Here is an 18,926-nt window from a genome sequence, read left to right as displayed (position 1 = left end):
ACCCTGAGTTCCACTCATTCCACCCACAAATCCCGCTAAATATAAATAAACCACCCACCCGCTGAGCAACCGCGAGTTACACTATGTATTTCGAACAGCTTGTGACGAAAGTCGGTTACCACAAGAGTGCCGCGCAGGTTCTCTGCTGAACATGGAAAACCAGACGTTCGATGGATCCATAGATCAAATCTATGGCAATCGAACCAGAATTGGGAAGAAATGCTACATGGTTTTAAGGGCAGAAGATGGTATTTCCGCTTTGGTGGTCTGCAACCGAACCCGGGTGTTGTTCTGCTGGATCATTTCTTTAAGATCTAGTGTGGCACCAGCTTCCAGGCACTTCAGTCTTTCCTCCTTCTTGGTGACGTCCTCGGTGTAGTTGAGGGACAATAAGCAAAGCAAGTGGCGCATGATTCCGAAACTCGTCGCCGTCTAGCTAAATCAAAACCTGGGTCCGGGCAGCAAATCAACCAGCCTAATAAAGAATATAGAAAATCTAAACTGAAACCAATGTAATACTAAAGCAACACTAATAAGCTTAATCCAATATTACGGTTATTCCAGTTTATTATAAAAAATCTAAACAATTACCTCAACATCCTTGCCCTCCATCGGCGCTCGTTGGTGAACTTATGAAGTAATCCGTTGTTTTCCCGCTCGACGGATACCATTCCAGTCGTCATCTTTGGGGCTGACTGGGAACCACCGCCATCGTGCAAATTTAACAGCTTCGCTGCTGCTGTTGGCATTTTGAGAGGAAATCTGTGATGATGGTCACCGCTGCTTATCCAGATAGTCGGCATCGAATAGACCCGTCGCCGTTCAACACCAGCTCACCACGATTGGCGATGCCAAAATCCCCGGACAGAATCGACGGATGTTGGGTGTTTCGATGGACCACCGCGGCTAAGGAATCCTGCATTTGTAAGATGTTCTGAATCTTAAAATATCGATTATCAGCACTGAATATTCCATTCTATTTACCTGCAGCTTGGAGGAATTACGTTCTTCTCTTCCGGATGTTTGATGACATCAATTTTCATCCAACCACTCGAGACCGCCTGGGAGAGATGCATTTTTAACCTCCTATCGAAAAGGTCAATTTCTTAATACCACTCGCGAGCTTAAACACGTCGTATTCGAAACGAAGAAATTTTTTTAGAAATGTAAAAATTGGCGCGGGCGCGGTATCAAAATAAATCTATACACGCTAATTTGTTAATACGTAAAAAAAGCAAAAGTTTAACAATGTTCATTTTGTTTTGAATTATAATTTTACCATGAAGTACCCTGTAACCATAAAAGGCACAAGAAAATTATTGTGATATCGTGCTTCTCATATTTTCGACAACAATGAAATATTTTGAAATAACGACATTATTCACGGTGACTTTTAAAATGATGGTTATTTCTAAATAAAAAGTGGTTGAAAAATATTAGGATATTACGATGAAGTTAATTGTTCAATTGAAAATCATTGTTAAGTTAGATTATTACCATGGTCTTTGCTATTCGGGTTATCTCAAAGAAGGCCAATGCAATGTATGACAGTAACACAAATTTCGGTGTAATAAATTTTAAAACATCATGATTTAAAAAAAATGCAAATCATATTTCAATCACAATTGAACGCTGTCAGATGCCCCATATTGTTCAAACAATTTTGGCGCTGAATTAAAAGTTGAATTCCAAGTGTTAAAGTATGTGTTGGGATTTTACTATCAGTTAACAGTTTTCTAGAACAGAAAATGTGAACATAAATGTTATAGGGCTAGGTGGGGTAATTATGAACAAAATTTCTTCATTTGGCACACTTCTAGCCACCATATGTTCATTTCTTATCATAAATTCTAAAAAGCTGCCAACAATGAATGTTTCCGTGCTCTTCATCATTCTGTAGAGCAACTTTTATTTTTTGGTCGAATTCCACGGCCTTGAGACGTCTGTTCATAATTACCCCGTCTGTTCATATTTACCCCCTGTCTAGGGGGTAATTATGAACACGGATTACGAACTTGGTATAAAATTTTTGAAAAGTAACAGTAGTTATGCGTTACATTTACCCATAGTAAGCAGTGTATGGTGATTTTTTACTTAAAAAATTATGTTCATAATTACCCCGAGACTTGTCCAATATCATTTATATGGTGTCAGAAAATCTCAATTCATCACCAAATAATAAAAATAATTAACAGTAACAAGAAAATGGGTTGTTTTATAAAAACTCAATTTAATTAATGTATAAAACTTGTAAAAAAACAAATGTAATCAAAACTAAGATGGAAAGCAACAGAAAAAAAATAGCTATTTTGTGTTCTTTTTTATTGATTTTTTCCAACTTTCGGGAGTAAAATTTTGTTATTGCATATTTTACATTTTGGTTGGTTTGTTTTTTTTTCGTTTCTTTATGTCGTTGCAGAACATTTTTATTTGATAGGACCTCTCTATACCAGTGAAATTTTGGGCGAGTCAGGCTACTCGATATTTTTTTACATCCGTTTGAAATGTTTTTGCAGCAAACATCAAGCCTTCACCTAAATGTCATTGAATACATTGAAAAAAGTATCTAAGTATCAAAATAAGACTGCAAGAAAATAGATTTAGGATCTTTGTTATCCGGATTTACCACATAAACAATTATTATTTGCTGTTATTCTAATGTTCTTAATAGCAGCACGTAGTACAAACATAGATACAGGAAAATTAATCTTTTTGATCTTTGCTTTGTGGACTTGTTCACCTATTATATTTATTAAAGTTTTCCATACATTTTACTGTTGACCACAGATATTTAAAGTTCATAATAATGTTAAATTTCACGTGGTTATGAATAAAAGCTCGAGCAGCCAAAACACTTGGTGAATTTTATGTTTAGTAAAATTGAACATTCTTTAAGTTTAGTTTATAACTGTCGGATTCTTTCGATTCTTCTCAAGAACTTCCGGACAACTTCACGTTGGATCGAAACACTCGTGTCCGTTGCCTCCAAAATTAGCTAATAGACTGCCTTGGACTGACCGTTGAGCATTTTTCGTTTTTTTTTTATTTTCCTCTCTCTCTTTTTAACAATCCTCCGAAAACGATATATACACGCTCTAACAAGAATACTCATTGACAATCAAAGCTTACTTAAAACGAGTCATTTGTTGATATGATTTATTTTATTTTGCGTTACATCTATATTCTACAATCTCCTCCTCCTCTACTCTCTTAAATTTCTCTTTAGAATAATAGAAAAGTTGTTTTTTTCATGGAAAAAACATCAACAATTGATTATTTTGAAACAGTCGCGTTCAGTTTTAAAAAAAAATGCTCTGAGATCATTCAAACGCAGAACTTTTTTTATGCAATAAACTACTAAATCATTTTTTTTTCATTTTTTTTTTCAATTTTAAAATCCTCTCCACTGCATTTTTTATAAATAATATTTTACTTTCGGTACCTATTGATTTTCGGCTAAACAAGACACAATCTCCTTTTGTTCAGGCACTATAGATTAATTGAGTTTTTTTTTATTGTTGTTTTAGGAACTTCACTATGTCATCGAAACTTATTTGAAAATACTAATTCGTTTGTGTTTTATTATATTTAATTCATTCTATCTTTTCTTTGAGATATCATGTTTTAAATCAATCGTTACTGGCTTCAAAATCATAAGACAAACTTTCTTTTCCAATATAGCAAAATCAATTCCTGTCTGTAAGTTCTAACACAAATCACACGGTCTTTTCTTAACTATTTAGTTAGAATTTTTATTCTTAATTTTTTTTAAATACATTGTGTGGTAACTGTAGCAACTCTCCTTCGAAATAGTATTTTATTTAAAGATTTTACCTTTCTCTTCTATTTCAACTCTCACTTTTCCTACCACACAAAACCTTGCGTAATTTTTCCGTACTTTTACCATCAAAATCGAATCTAGAATGACTTTTCATCGTTCATCCCCGTATCTTCTCCGCTCAATCAGTTCACTCTCCATTCATTCATCTATATTTTTCTCTCTCACAGGCACCACTCAAATTGCGCGAAGAGATGATTGTGTTTTACACTGTTAGTTTGAATCAATCAGCTTAGTTAATAAAATGCGGTCATTCAAGTCAAATGAATAAGCTTGAATAAATAATATTTAATTATTTTCATGTTGTATTGATCAATGTATATTAATTTCAACAATTAGAATTTCAAATATTTAAATCTTCATGACATATCTACCACACATTGTTAATCATATTCTTTTATTGTACTTGGTTTTGTAGTAACATATTGACAAATCTTTTTACATTTTTATCAATGTTCACATTCCATACTGTTTTCTTTCTGTTTTTTTTTTTTGTTTTACAAGAAGCTATCTCAATTCTGACATAAATTTTTATCTTTTTATTTTCACATAGATCACACGTACCTTTTTTTTGAAAAACTTTTCAATCGCAATTTTTTTTTCTCTAAATTTCAAATTATGGTTTCAAACGAATTCAATTATTTTTGTTTTTTTATTTTAATTAAATATTAAATTATCATTTTCATTTACCTTAGTCTAAAATGAAAAATCGAATTTTCATAAAATGTTTTTTTTTTAAATTATTCTTTGCTTCATTTTTTTCATTCCCATTTAAGAAATTTAACATAGCCTCCTACAAAATCACAGGACAACCACTTTTTTTTTACATTCTGCAACATCAACCCTTTTATTCTTTTCGATTTTGAAAGAGTTTCCTTTTTTTTTTTTTTTTTTTTTTATGAACTTCATGTCTTAAATTTCATTCGATTTTTTTTGGCTCAATGTTTGAAATACATTGTTTATTATATGTTTTTATTGAATTCGTTTTAGCAACCACATTGTCAAATCTTTTTTTTTTACATTTTTTATCTGAGTGCACATTCCATACATTCCATTTCATTCTAATTTGGGTTTTTTTTTCTTTTTACAAAATGCTATCTTTTATTTTGGCAACATCAATTTTCATCTTTTAATTTTAACACTATTCACACGTACCATTTTTGAAGAAAGTTTCCAATAACAATTTTTTTTCTTAATATCAAATCATGGTTTCACACGAACTTGTTTTTTTTTTCTTCAGTAATAATTTTTTTAAATTTATTTTTTTTTATATATTTTTAAATTGAATTCGTTTTTAGAATACCACATTGTCATATCAATTTACATTTTTATCTTAGTTCACATTCCATACATTTTCCTTTCTTATTTTTTTTTGTAGGATTTTTTTTACAATAAGCTATCTTTTATTCTGACAGCAGCAATTTTTGTCTTTTTATTTTCACACTCTCCTTTTTTAAAGAAACTTTTCAATTTTCTTTTAATTTGGTTTTTTGAATCATGGTTTCACGTGAATTTTTTTTGTTGTTCTTTTTTCGAGTAATAAATGGAACGTTACACTTCTTCAGATTAACAAATTATCATTTTCATTTGCCATTGTCTCAAATCGTCGAGTTTCCATAGATTTTTTTAAAGAAACTTTTCACTTACTACTCCTCCTTTATTTTTGCTTTTTTTTAAATTATTATTTACTTCATTTTTTCACTACTATCCCATTTATTAAATTGATCATAGACTCCTACGAAATCAAAAGACAAACACTTTCTTTCCATTCAACAACATCAACCATTTTATTATTTTTGATTTTGAGAGAATTTCATTTAATTGGTTTTTTTTTCGATGAACTTTAATGTTTTATCTCACATCTTTTTTTTGTTTCTCATGAATTTCATTCGACTTTTTTTCTGTTTTTTTTTGAGGAACTTCACTGTTCTATCGGAATACATTTCCCACATTCTTTAAAAGGCATGTTTCAAAGAAATCTAAGAAGCTTTTCTCTTATGTTTTACTTCATTTTTTATATTCTTTTATCACAATTTCTGGTAATACTTATGTTTTCTTTTTTTTTTATTCAAAGAATTCCGCCTTCTCATCGAAATTCCGTTACATTTATTATTGAACTTCGCCTTCTCATCGAAGTCAATTATTGTTTACTAAGAACTTCGCCTTCCCATCGAAGTCCATTTCAAATCAATTTTTTTTTTCATTTCATTTTAATTGCAACATATTTTTTTTTTAGAACTTCGCCTTCCCATCGAAGCTCTTTTCTTATCTGAATATTTTTTTTTATTACTATTATTTCAATCAATCATTTAATCAATCAATCAATAATTGTCTACTAAGAACTTCGCCTTCCCATCGAAGTCCATTTCATTTATTTTTATTTATTTTCCATTTTTTTCTTTTCAATTGCATAAAAAAAAACTAATTTTTAGAACTTCGCCTTCTCATTGAAGTCAAATATTACTACTTTTATTGTAATTTTTTCAATAAAAAATTCAGGATCTAGGCATTCTCATTAAAATCCTGCTTCTGAAAAAAGCTTCTTAGAATTCTCTTTCTTTTTTTCACTTCTTAAGATGACATTTTGCAGATCTTCTTTTTTCGGAAATCAGACCCCCAAATTCTCTATTTCTTACAATTTTCACACTTGTCACTTTCTTCGTCCAGTAGGCACTCACTGATCAGGGGAGTCACGACTGTGCCAATGTCGGATTCTTTCGATTCTTCTCAAGAACTTCCGGACAACTTCACGTTGGATCGAAACACTCGTGTCCGTTGCCTCCAAAATTAGCTAATAGACTGCCTTGGACTGACCGTTGAGCATTTTTCGTTTTTTTTTTTATTTTCCTCTCTCTCTTTTTAACAATCCTCCGAAAACGATATATACACGCTCTAACAAGAATACTCATTGACAATCAAAGCTTACTTAAAACGAGTCATTTGTTAATATGATTTATTTTATTTTGCGTTACATCTATATTCTACAATAACCTTGTTATTTATCAATTCAAAATAAACTGGTTTTGTAAGAACGTAAAACCTGTATCCGGTATTAGAGAATTATTCGTCGGAAACAGGTTTTCGGTTTTGGTATTACCGGTAAAACTATCCTTACGCACAACTCACTTAATCTAAGAAAACATTTGACTGCCTTTTTTTCTATCAATAAAAAGCAAGTTCTCACTAATTTTTTAAATAAATTAAGACATCTTTAAATGCGATTACGGATTAAGCTTTTTTTAAATTTCTGTTTTATTCACTTTTTTCACTTTTGAAATTTTATTTTCAGTATTGATAAAATTGTGTTCAAAAGTTTTTTCAAAGACTGAAAAGAATAGCTAGCTTTTTTTCTAAATCTCATTTTTAGAAAAAAAAAAAACAATTTCTCAAAAATTCAAAACCTAACATTTAACACATTGCGGAGCTTGTTTTAAAAATCGAATTTATTGAATTTGGTCCGGTGGATTCTGTGATATAGAATGCCGAGTGTTGATGTTTCCCGGCTAAAATTTCATCCTTAATGTGTTAAGATCTTACAGAAGAAGGGGGGAGGGGGGGGGGCGTGTAGTTTTTTAAGAAATTTCTTACAAGGGGATGAAGGGGAAAGGGGTCTGGAAATGCTTGGGTAACTAGTGAGTGGCCCCCTAAGTTGATGAATAAAAAAAATGACCATCGAGAAGCCAAAGAAATGGCAGGAAATGAATAAGAATATGTGTTCATAATTACCCCATAGGACGAAAACTATGGGGTAAATATGCGAACATTCATCTGTGAATCAGTGCGAATAAAATTTTTCAAAATTTCTTCAAAATCCTGACAAAGCATCATAAGCTGGATGTAAAACAGGTGATAACAACATTCCAGCTGGATTTCCTATGATCAGATATTCAAAACCAGGGTTGGCATTATTCATCGTCATTAGTCAAATGACTGTGACTGTTGAGTCTCTTGGTCCGTCAAACTCAATTGACTGTTCCTTAACGACCAGTCACTTCGTTTGCCAGTCATTCAACCCCCAGTCGTATGAAGCTCAAAAAATTTCATAGTCAAGCTTTCACCAATCGCATTCAAACGAGTCGTGGACCGAACTGAAGACGAAAAAGAAACGCATTTATTATTATTGTTACTCCTGCCAGCAAGCCGAAGACGACCGAAGAGGAACAAGAAAAGCATTTATTATTATTGTTGCTCCTGCCAGCAAGCTCGTTTTCAGTTTTTTATTGCTATTGTTGCTCTCTGCCAGCAAGTCGTTCAATTAGTTGTACCTGCCGTCAGCAGCCGGTCGAAGTGTGAAGAGATTTGCCAGTCACTCTCAGGAGAAATTTTGACCATGTGTAGGAGCTTCGCCAGTCGATGATGCAGAAATGTTGATTGTTGTCGTGCTTTAGTCGTCATGCGAGTAGTGAGGCTCCATCAATTGAGAACAGTGCCAGTCGTTTGATGAAACAAAACAAGTCGGGTCAAGCGTGACGGGCGAAATTTACCAACACTGTTCAAAACATTAAACATTGTCGAAAACGATTTCCGTTTCACGGGGTAATGATTTTTTAAAACGTCGGAAATGATATCATGAGGATTTGAAAACAGATCGGAAATAGCTTATAGCTATCCATTGGAAGTTAAACTACCACTTTTGGTACTTTTTGTTTTAATTCATCCCCCACAGCAGCGCGTATGGCACTTGTTCGGAATTACCCCGTGTTCATAATTACCCCACTTGACCCTAATTGTAAACTATGACTCGATATTCTGGTTGATGTTACCTGAGATCGATATATGAGGTCTTGTAACTCAGGGTTAGTAATCAGTAGAAATGATTTAAGTTATTTATAAACATGAGTTACAAGATACCATCAACCGGAATACCGACCCATAATTAACAATTATAACATTTATGTTCACATTCTCTGTTATAGAAAACTATTTAATGACAGACATACTATAAAACTTGGAATTCAACTTTCAATTCAGCGCCAATATTGATTGAACAATATGGGGCATATGCTGGGACATAGGACAGCGATTAAAGTATGATTGAAATATGATTTGCATTTTTTTTAAAATCAAGATGTTCTTAAAATTTATCACACAAAAAGTTGTGTTACTCTCATACATTACAATGGCCTCATTTGAGATAAGCTATGAGTATTAATTTCTAAGCGTGTCGAAAAAATGGAAAAATATGTGTACTGGTAGCGACATCTTATGGATGTTAGTCCACTTACGAATTTGGTTTGAAACTTAGGTGGGTATTCTCACACACGATTTCAACAATTTTTTGTTCGGGGCCCGATGTCTGTTCTCTGTGCTAGAAGGTACCAGACATCGCAGAATTAAAGACCACGCCAGGCAAAATGGGTACCCGCATAAATGAGGATTGAAACCAAAAGATTTCTGTAAAAGTCCAACGACGATTTGATGAAGCGTAAATAAACGTTTAGTAAACGGTTATAGAAATTGTTAAAAACATTGCTTTAATCGTGATTTCCCATTTGATTGTATTTTGAATATGTTGTTAGGTTATGTAACCGTTCAAAACGGTTAAAACGCTTATATGGGGGAACTGTTCTACAAACCGTTGAAATAACGTCCAAAAACTGCTCTTGGTAATCATATTCAGACAACAAAACTGTTAATATTATAGTTTTTCTTAGAGTAATCTTTTATCTGAACAGTAGTATTAATAGTTTTCAAATGATTCAGAATAACGTTCTTCCAACGTTAACCAGAACGGTACGTGAATTGCAATTGCGATTACACACATTGATGTAAGTTCATTAAATAACAAAAACCTAAAATTTAATTTTGCATAATTCTTTCATTTTATTCAATGCTCATCTTTACCTTTTCCTGTACATGTAAATGTAATACGTCTTTCTAAATTACATAGCTTCATCATACCTATATCTATTATAAAATCTAAGTATACTTCTTAAAAAGATAAATTTTTCGCAACACTCATGTTCAATTCAAAACTGATCTGCGGGCCAGGCCATAAGTGTTCCGAAACGAGTTGGCCTTTTCTATCAGCTGGTCTAGGTACTTCTGGTCGTTCTTGCGATCACTCCGGTGCAGTTCCGCTTCTTTTGGATCTCCTGACGAGCTCGAAGGTTTTGGCACCAGTGTCTAGCTGTCATGACGTTGCCTGATTATCCTGTACCCGAAAAGTTTCGATGACATTTTTTTGTCAATTTTGTACATTTCTGAAAAAAAAGGAAATTACTCATTCAGTCCGAATACTTTTCGCTATTGTAAATGGAAGATTTGTAAATTAATCTCACCTGTATCACTTTCCCAATCAAACTTTTAAGAATTTGTCGTCAATTCTGAGCAATTGTCGCTGAACTGACTTCACTTTGCATATCCACTTAACAAGGACCGGATTTCACTTTGCAGGCCATTCTCACTTCCGGCAAGGTCACCGCTGCCTCGAATGTTGCATCGTCTTCCCCGGGGTCCAAAGGATCAGCCAGTGTTGGAGCAATTTAGGACCCAACGGCTTGGATTTCATAACTGTTTTTAAATGCAACATTTCAGCTTCTAGGGTAGATTTACTCTTCAAGAGAGCATTATTTTTCAGGTTTGCGGTCATTGGAAGTTTCATTTTTATCCACTGAAATGAAAAAAAAAAAACATTGAACATTGAAATAACACAGAAACTCAATTTTTCTTACCATTTCATTTTCTGTCCTGAAAAGTGCAAAAACAAATGGCCGTTAGAAAAATTGTTTCTTTGTCTTCGATAAGGCAGTGCTGCCAAATATATAGTTTGACAGAAACTTTATATTTTTATTGTAAAAATTTAAACGTGATCGAATTTATTTAAGTGATATCTTGGTGCGCATTCAAAATTGGTAGGTACATGCGATCAATAGTTCTATAAAATTAGCTTTTTGAAAAAAACATATGGCATCTCTGACCCGCCTTTCGACTATTTTGACGTCAGGACATGGACGTCATAGGTAATGGTTCGAGATCAATTTTACGGTTGTTGATAAAATTGAAGTAAATCGTCCATACAATTCATTCACCTTTCCAAAAACCATCACTTATTCACATGATCGTTCATGATACGTTATTATCGGTTTCGAAGTAAAGTTTGATATAATAACAACGTTTACAGAGACAATTACTATTTCATGGAGCAGTAGATGTATCGTATTGACTGTTTGAGATACAGTTTTTTAGTATGCGGGTACTTTCAGTTACAGTAAAACTATGTGTTTTAAATCTTTTTCGGAAGAACCTATTCTTTTAGAGTTTGGCGAAAATCCATCAACAAAACGAAGAACATCAACTTGGGCCTATACTTACCTCGAACGTCAAAAAGCCATTGGATTTGTAAGTGTTTACTAAATTAAAATTTCCTTTAGATTGACCTGGTTCTATTGCCTTATCGAATTTATCAAATTTACATCCCACTTCAGCCAAAAATCAATTGAAGTCTCAAGTTTTTCCTTAATTTATATGCCTAAACAACGTGTAACCTGAAGGTTCTCGCCATGCCACTAATTTTTCTTATCAAATGGTAACTTTTAAAATAAATTCCCATTCAGTTATGAGTACTGGAAAAAATACCTATTTCGGATTTTATGCTGAATTTTCATTCGTGATTTGTGCTTTCGTCAGCAAAAGCAGATAGTTTAAAAATTAAAAAAAATATATACAAGTCATAACAAACATAAAGTTCTGTTAAAATTTCAAAATTGTCATTTTGTGTAAACTAGTGTTACTTAGAACCAAGTTACGGAGGAAATGCAATACACACAGCTTTTTTTTACACGGCACGGATTTTTTTTACGCGGTACGTATATCAGTGTAAAAAAAACCTTCTTGTAATATATGCTAAAACACATTTAGTCAGCTAGTTTTGAACTAAAAATGAACATTCATAAGAGACTTGCTGTTTATTGAAAGCTTCTATTTAAAGAAAAATACGTTAGGAAGTTTAAAATGTAAGCATTTTTGAATATCTACCTCAAATACCGATTTTCATACCGATTTTTAGGATTTACATACCGATAAAAGATTTTTTTGGGTTTCAAAATACCGATAGAAATGTGGCATCACTGGTAGTGCCACCTATACTGGGTTGTTCGGGACAGTCTCTAGAACACTCCTGATATAGTGGCTACGAGTTTATATCGAGGTTTTTGAACAACATTTTTCAAACATTGAAATTGATTTTTTTGTTGAAAAAAATTGTCCTCGCTTGTCTACGGTAGGAGACGAGAGGGTCAAAAATCTCATTTTTCTGTCCTCGTGGTATCTGAAGGGCCCCAGAAGTATTTCTTTAGTTCATAAGTTATGTCTAATAAAAATTCTATCTAATAACAATAACAGAAGCGTACACTCAGAGGAAATCTTATTATAAATTTCATAAGATACATCTTATGAACCACTTTTTTGCGTCCAAACTAATTTTTCATAAGAGTCTTATGAAATTCTTTCAATTTTCATACGATGTTCTTATGAAACATAGAAGAAACGGCATTGTGAAAAAATGATGAACACATTCATTCATAGTATCAATTTTTTTTTCATCATCTAACAGTACGAAGCAATCGCCAGTTCATAGTTATTATAGTTTTCCTTCAATGATGTTATTGTTATCTCCGGAATGGTAAGTTCGATTTGATGTTTTTGGTGTGAACGTTGAATATATTAGTAAACTAAAATACATTATTTGTTTACTTTTCAGCAAGCTGATCGGCATAAAACGAAAGGTCGAAGATTAAGATGCGGCAAAAAAAAAAACTTTGATGGAGCTGTCTGTTGATGCGCTGCTGATGGTGACCATGAAGAATTTAATTTTAAACAAATTTGGCAAACAATAAAGTGAATGTTTTCAGCATGAAATATCGAAATTTTTCTTATTAGAAAGTGATTTACTGTTTCCATAAGAATTTCTTATGAAAAGCAACAACCTCTCATTGAAGTAGGCGTTCATCTTCAGAATTCATTCGCGTCATAAGACAATCTTATGAATTTCATTAATTTTTCTTATGGCGCCACTTTATAAGAGAATCTTATGGCATACATAATAGTATTTTTCTGAGTGTATAAGTCGGTTCCAAATAAAGGCGGCCGCACAATACCGCGTCCGTCGTCGCGTCGCGTTGACAGTTGATTTTGGGGATGCCATTTTCCGTTTGAGTCACCACAATGGTGCGTCGCGTCAGTGAAGTCATTGTACTAAAACGCTAAACTTGTTCTAAACGGCAGCGTTCTCCAGCGTCGACGTTTTGGTTTTGAAATAATTCAAAATGTTAGCGCGTCAAAAAGGTTTGAACTATTCCTTTTTAATGTTTTTCGTCAATGTTTGACAAAAATGGATTCGAAAATCATACACTCAGGCAAATTCTTATTATAATTTTCATAAGATGCATCTTATGAACCGCTTTTTAGAGTGTAAAATAATGTTTCATAAGAGTCTTATGAAATTCTTTCAATTTTCATACGATGTTCTTATGAAAAATAGAAGAAATGGCATTGTGAAAAGATAATGAACACATTCATTCATTGCATCAGTTTTTTTTTTCATCATCACAGTACGAAGCAATCGCCAGTTCATAGTTATTATAGTTTTCCTTCAATATTAAATGTTATTTTTATCTCCGGAATGGTAAGTTTGATTGATTGGAGTGGACGTTTAATATATTAGTTAACTAATATACATTAATTGTTTACTTTTCAGCAAGCTGATCGGCAAAAAAAACGAAAGGACGAAGATTAAGATGCGGCAAAAAAATACTTTGATGGAGCCGTCTGTTGATGCGCTGCTGATGGTGACCATCAATGATTTAATTTTAAACAAATTTGGCAAACAATAAAATAAAGTAATGCTTTCAGCATGAAATATCTAGAGTTTTTCTTATTAGAAAGTGATTCACTGTTTCCATAAGAATCTCTTATGAAAAGCAACAATCTCTTATTGAAGTAGGCGTTCATCTTCAGAATTCATTCGCGTCATAAGACAATCTTATGAATTTCATAAATTTTTCTTATGGCGCCACTTCATAAGAGAATCTTATGGCATACATAATAGTATTTTTCTGAGTGTATGATTGTCATTTTGTCTTCTCGATTATACAAATTTGTTGAATAACGTCATTGACATTTATTTTTAACATTCAAATACATTTGACATAATGATGAAATAATAGAGGATTAATTATAAATATGAGCTTGATTTTTATGTTCCCGTTTTTCAAAAATAAAAACAAATTCAATGAAACATTTTGTGTTGGAGTATGCCGAGATTTGCCTCAAAATTTCTCTGTCAGCCCTGTCAGTAGACGCTGTATTGTGGTGCGAAAATTGTAGAGTGCGTCGCGTCAGCGTTTTAGTACTCAACGACGGCGTTGACAGCTGACTGGACGCGACGTCCGACGCGGTATTGTGTGGCAGCCTTAAAGCTTAAAAACATTATAGCAGAGCTTTTTCTAGCGAATCATAGATGGCGCTAGTCTAGTGAAATGTTTCAAAACTGACTAGCAGTGGTTGAAATGTTTTGTTCCTATAGCATATGAAAACGTTTTGTTCCTAACTTGACACAAGCATATTTCATACATAAATGGTTACTTAGAAATGAGCGTGTGGTGTACGCTGTCATAATCAGGGTTGCCAACATTTATTTTCAAAAATCAGGGAACTTGCGAAAAAAAAATCAGGCAAAATCAGGCTACATAAAGTAACGGAAATTACGCTCAAAGTGATGATCTTTTTTTTTTTTTGGTCATCTCTCCACATTTTCACTCCAATATGTGTTGTGGGCAGATGAATAACTCTACTGCATCAAAGCAATCAAAAGATTCCCTTCAATTCTCTTTTGCAATAAGAATTGACGAGAATCTTTCGATTGCTTTGATTCAGCCACATTTTTACTTTTTCACTTCAGCTATGGCTACTCCAGTTCCTTACTATCCATTTTTCATGACATTCGCAAAAATCAGGCAAAATCAGGCATATTTTCAAAAATCAGGGAAAATCAATGACTTATCAGGTTGTCAGGCAGAGCCTCGAAAAATCAGGCAACGCCTGAAAAATCAGGCACATTGGCATCTCTGGTCATAATCATTTTTCATTTATCGTTATCGACTGGTTCGAAAAAGTGCGCTCTTGTGGTGATCGAGAATTAAATTATTAGAAGTGGAAAGAAAATTTCGTCGACTTAAGAAGGTATACTGCTTTTTGTTTCGTGAAGAATTTTATTCCTTATATTGAATAACTTAGGTAGAGTCTCATTTTGATTTGAGCCAAAACGCATTTCACTTATCCAAAATGGCGCCAACAATCTTACATAACCTTTTTCGCTAAAACCGTTTTCTTAACTTGCTTTTCAAAATTAACTATTTATTAAATTCTGTCCATACTAGACAAACAAAATATATTTTAATTTGTTATGTAATTGATGGGCTCTTTATTTGTTCTCCAGCTTTCGTGTTGTTCAGTAAAATCGAACTCGCATAGATACACTAACTCCACCAGAATTTGCTGTCGTGAGAGTGGATTTAAGCAAAGCTGACTTTCTGTTGCCATTAAAGAAAAAGTATTCATCAAGCGCTGAAAATTTTAGTGGTTGAATGAAAATGAGTCGTCAACTATTAAGGTAAGAATATATATCAACATACCATTTGTAATTTAATATCCAATTAATTTTCATTGAACTTTGCCCTATTAGCGCCGACTGTTATGATCTGAGTCTACAGGGTTATGAAGATCTGGTGGAATGTCCGTATAACAAAGCACATCAAATAATGAAATTTCGTATGCAAACGCATTTGTACAAATGCCGTAAAAACCACAAGCATCTGAAATACGTGCGCTGTCCATTCAACGAAACTCACGACATACCGGAGCTCGAATTAAAGGTAACTTAGTTAAGCTAAGCTTAAGTCGGCTAGGATAAGGGGGCATCCATTAATTACGTAACGCTCCTAGGGGGGGAAGCTCGAGCGTTACGAATTGTGACATAGGGGAGGGGGGAGGTATGCTCATCGTTATGTAACGATTTTTTCCTTAAAAATTTCAGTTATACGCAGCTATTTTGATGTCATACAATTTTTGCAGAATGATAAGCAAACCAAAATCAGCTTATAATTTATAAGCTTCAACATGATTAAGGTTATAAACCAGTAACCTTTCCTCTTTAATGATTCTGAGATAGATTCTTTAAACTGTGTATTGGATATCCAAGAAATAATCGCTAGAAAATGTGTACAATTACTCCCAGGAGCTCAATTCATCCTTTAGACAGAAATTTTACTATTCTTCTCAATTTGCAAACTGCAATTTTGGTTATTCCGACGAATATTACAAAGTGGAGTTATATTTTGCATAACAAGTTATGCTCCTTGAACAAAATAAATTAAATATGGTAGATCATCAGTTTACAAGCACAGAACAACTATTAATAAGGCAATCGTTTCATTTTATCAGAGAGTTATCATCAATGAGAACCAAGAAGCGATTTGGATAGATATTAATTCCGTTTCGAAGAACGTTAAAAAAATGTATGTTGAAATCTTTTCTTACCATCGAAAATCATAATCAAACATGAAAAGAGGGAGGGGGGGGGGTGTAATTATCAGCGTTACGTAATTTTCATAGGGGGGTACATCGAAACGTGACGATTTGTGACATCAAAGGGTCAAAAAAGTGCATTTTTTGCGTTAAATTATGGATGCCGCCTAACCATTTTACATAAAACTGTCGTTAGCTATAATGCCTTTAAACCAAAATTATGGAGACGGATCAAACTACAGACCCTGTTCGATTTTGGCAACATGTCCATTATTTATTAAATTTTATTAATGGTGGTACTCCATCGATTCTCCAGCGCATAGGGCCATGGTACCAGATCTCCAATGTTACGATCCGGAGCCAGCGTCTTTACTTGGCCCCATTCAAGATTTTCCTTAAGCGCCTCTGCAAATCTCTTCTCATCTATACGCAGCGTGTGCCCAATCCATCTTCACTTACGTTCCCGAATCTCCATTTCTAGCGCCTCTTAATGACACCGGCAATGTAGTTCCTTATTTGAGATCCAGTTGCCAGGCCGCCAAGCACGGCCGCAGACAGCGATTTACAATTACTTGCAGTTTTTGCGTCGTCTCGCCACCGCTTTTGTGCCTACAACAATACGGATTGGAAGTAATTTCGTGTTGCCAAAATCGAACGTTTTTTTTTGTGTCACTTTCTATTTTTATTTGAAACTAGCTGACTTCACCTTCTTAAGAATTATTTTAATTTATTTTTCGTTAAGACTTTTAAATCAATTTCAGCGTGAATCAGAAACAACCAAATGAGAACTGCAGCCTTCCTCCTTTCCATACCCCATAACATAACTTGAAGGGGGTAGGCGTTTCTAATAACTATACCCAGTTTTTCGTGCACAAAAACACTCAGGTCAATTTGGTTCCATTGTTTAATAAGTTCTTAAGCGATAAGGTACACCGGGGTAAGTGGGGACGGTTTTTCGTATAGTTCAACTTTAAAAAATTAGTAAAAAATCAGCAGTGGGTCAATTTTGATAAAATCGCGTTCAATGTGATGCAGAACATGTTGTTCACAAATGCAGAAGAGATGAACTTGATAGACGCAAAGCGAAAAAATTTATCACGTAAATTGTTATGGACTGCTGGTGTCTTCACTTACCCCGCTTTATGGGGTAAGTCTTCTCGACCGCAGTTGCTTGTGGAGTCCATAGTAGGCACGACTTCCGCTGATAATTCGCCTCCGGATCTCACGGCTGGTGTCATTGTCTGCGGTCACCAGTGAGCCGAGATAGACAAAGTCTTCGACTATCTCCAGCTCGTCGCCGTCGATCGTGACCTTGTTATTACTGGACAAGCGGGTTCGGTCGGTCTCGGATCCGCAGGCCAGCATGTACTTCGTCTTGGACGTATTAATCATCAACCCAATCCTTCCTGCTTCGCGTTTCAGTTTGCGGTAGATCTCCTCCACCGCCGCAGATGATCTGCCGACTATATCAATGTCATCGGCAAAGCAGATAAGTTGACTGGATCTGTTGAAAATCGTGCCCCGCATTTCGTCCACCGCTCGTCGAATAACACCTTCTAGCGCCACGTTGAACATCATGCAGGATAGACCATCACCTTGTCGAAGCCCCCTGCGCGATTCGAATGAACTTGACAATTCTTTTCCTAATTGGTTGTTTTGAATGTAAGAATTGTTTCAATGTAGAGTTTTTCGTCAAGAGCCAGCTAGTTTACGAGAAATTTGTGATTGAAAAAGATGCACGTCAACTCCACATCGTAGTTAAAAATAAAAAATTTACAAAAAGTCACCGTAAACATCCGCAATCGTCAGAACCGTATCTCTTTTACAGTTTTTGGATAGATTACAAGTAAATTTAACATTTTGCGTTAAAAGTTTGAAAAAATAGTGCACAGTATTGTTTTAAGAGCCACCGTCCCCACTTACCCCGCGTCCCCACTTACCCCGGTGTACCTTACAACAAAATCATATACAGTACCTAGTTCGATTAACGGTTCAACACATACTGGTTGATTGTCGAGGTTGTGACGAGGCCCGTCTCTCATGTGGAATGGAAGGAGATTCTTTTTTTGACATTCTTTTGAATAGATCAGATAAAGAAGATAATGTTATAAAATTCATCAAATTATGTAAACTTACGGATAAGCTTTGAAATGTAAACTTAAACTGTTTAGACATGAAAGCCATATTAATGGTAAAATGTCTTTAATTTTAATAACAATAATAATAATATACAGTACCGTTCATTATTGTATAGAAATGGAAACTCGACTTTGAACTTCTATAACTTTTTACTCTGATAATATTTTTTGGTATTTAAATGATCAATGGTTTCTGCGTAAGATAGATCAACTATCACACTATTAATTAACGTATTTTGAATTTCTGAAGTATACATGGCCTGAGAAACAGTAGTTCTACACACACTAAGATTGCATTTATTGCGCTCGGGATAATGACTCTTTGAATCACAGGGAAGTTGGTCAATTTTGAATGAGAACCCTCCCGAATCTCGTGACGCTTCACAATTCCTTCATTACGGGATGAAATTCCTACGAGTGCACAG

At 34.1% G+C, this 18,926-nt stretch overlaps 1 protein-coding gene and 2 long non-coding RNA genes across 3 annotated transcripts in view; 1 reads left to right on the top strand and 2 right to left on the bottom strand.

Annotated features, from left to right (window-relative positions):
* Positions 1 to 217: 217 nt before the first annotated feature.
* On the bottom strand, positions 218 to 1,263 carry LOC129737652 (uncharacterized). Its single transcript, XR_008735477.1, has 3 exons — positions 985 to 1,263; positions 592 to 916; positions 218 to 475 (listed from the first exon to the last, which is right to left on the bottom strand). It is a non-coding gene; the product is annotated as an uncharacterized LOC129737652 (long non-coding RNA).
* Positions 1,264 to 9,677: 8,414 nt separating this feature from the next.
* LOC129738176 (uncharacterized) lies at positions 9,678 to 10,580 on the bottom strand. The gene is made up of 3 exons (XR_008735495.1): positions 10,513 to 10,580; positions 10,120 to 10,451; positions 9,678 to 10,041 (listed from the first exon to the last, which is right to left on the bottom strand). It is a non-coding gene; the product is annotated as an uncharacterized LOC129738176 (long non-coding RNA).
* A 4,289-nt stretch (positions 10,581 to 14,869) lies between these two features.
* LOC129738973 (gametocyte-specific factor 1 homolog) overlaps positions 14,870 to 18,926 on the top strand; it is a 65,464-nt gene continuing 61,407 nt past the window's right edge. Inside the window, exons 1-3 of the mRNA XM_055730325.1 lie at positions 14,870 to 15,019; positions 15,276 to 15,449; positions 15,522 to 15,711. Coding sequence (XP_055586300.1) covers positions 15,424 to 15,449; positions 15,522 to 15,711 — 216 coding nt within the window. The 5' untranslated portion in view covers positions 14,870 to 15,019; positions 15,276 to 15,423. The remainder of the gene's footprint in view (positions 15,020 to 15,275; positions 15,450 to 15,521; positions 15,712 to 18,926) is intronic.

Source organism: Uranotaenia lowii, chromosome 1, assembly GCF_029784155.1.
Source record: "Uranotaenia lowii strain MFRU-FL chromosome 1, ASM2978415v1, whole genome shotgun sequence".
NCBI lineage: Eukaryota > Metazoa > Arthropoda > Insecta > Diptera > Culicidae > Uranotaenia > Uranotaenia lowii.
This window is presented reverse-complemented; position numbering and strand designations above follow the sequence as displayed.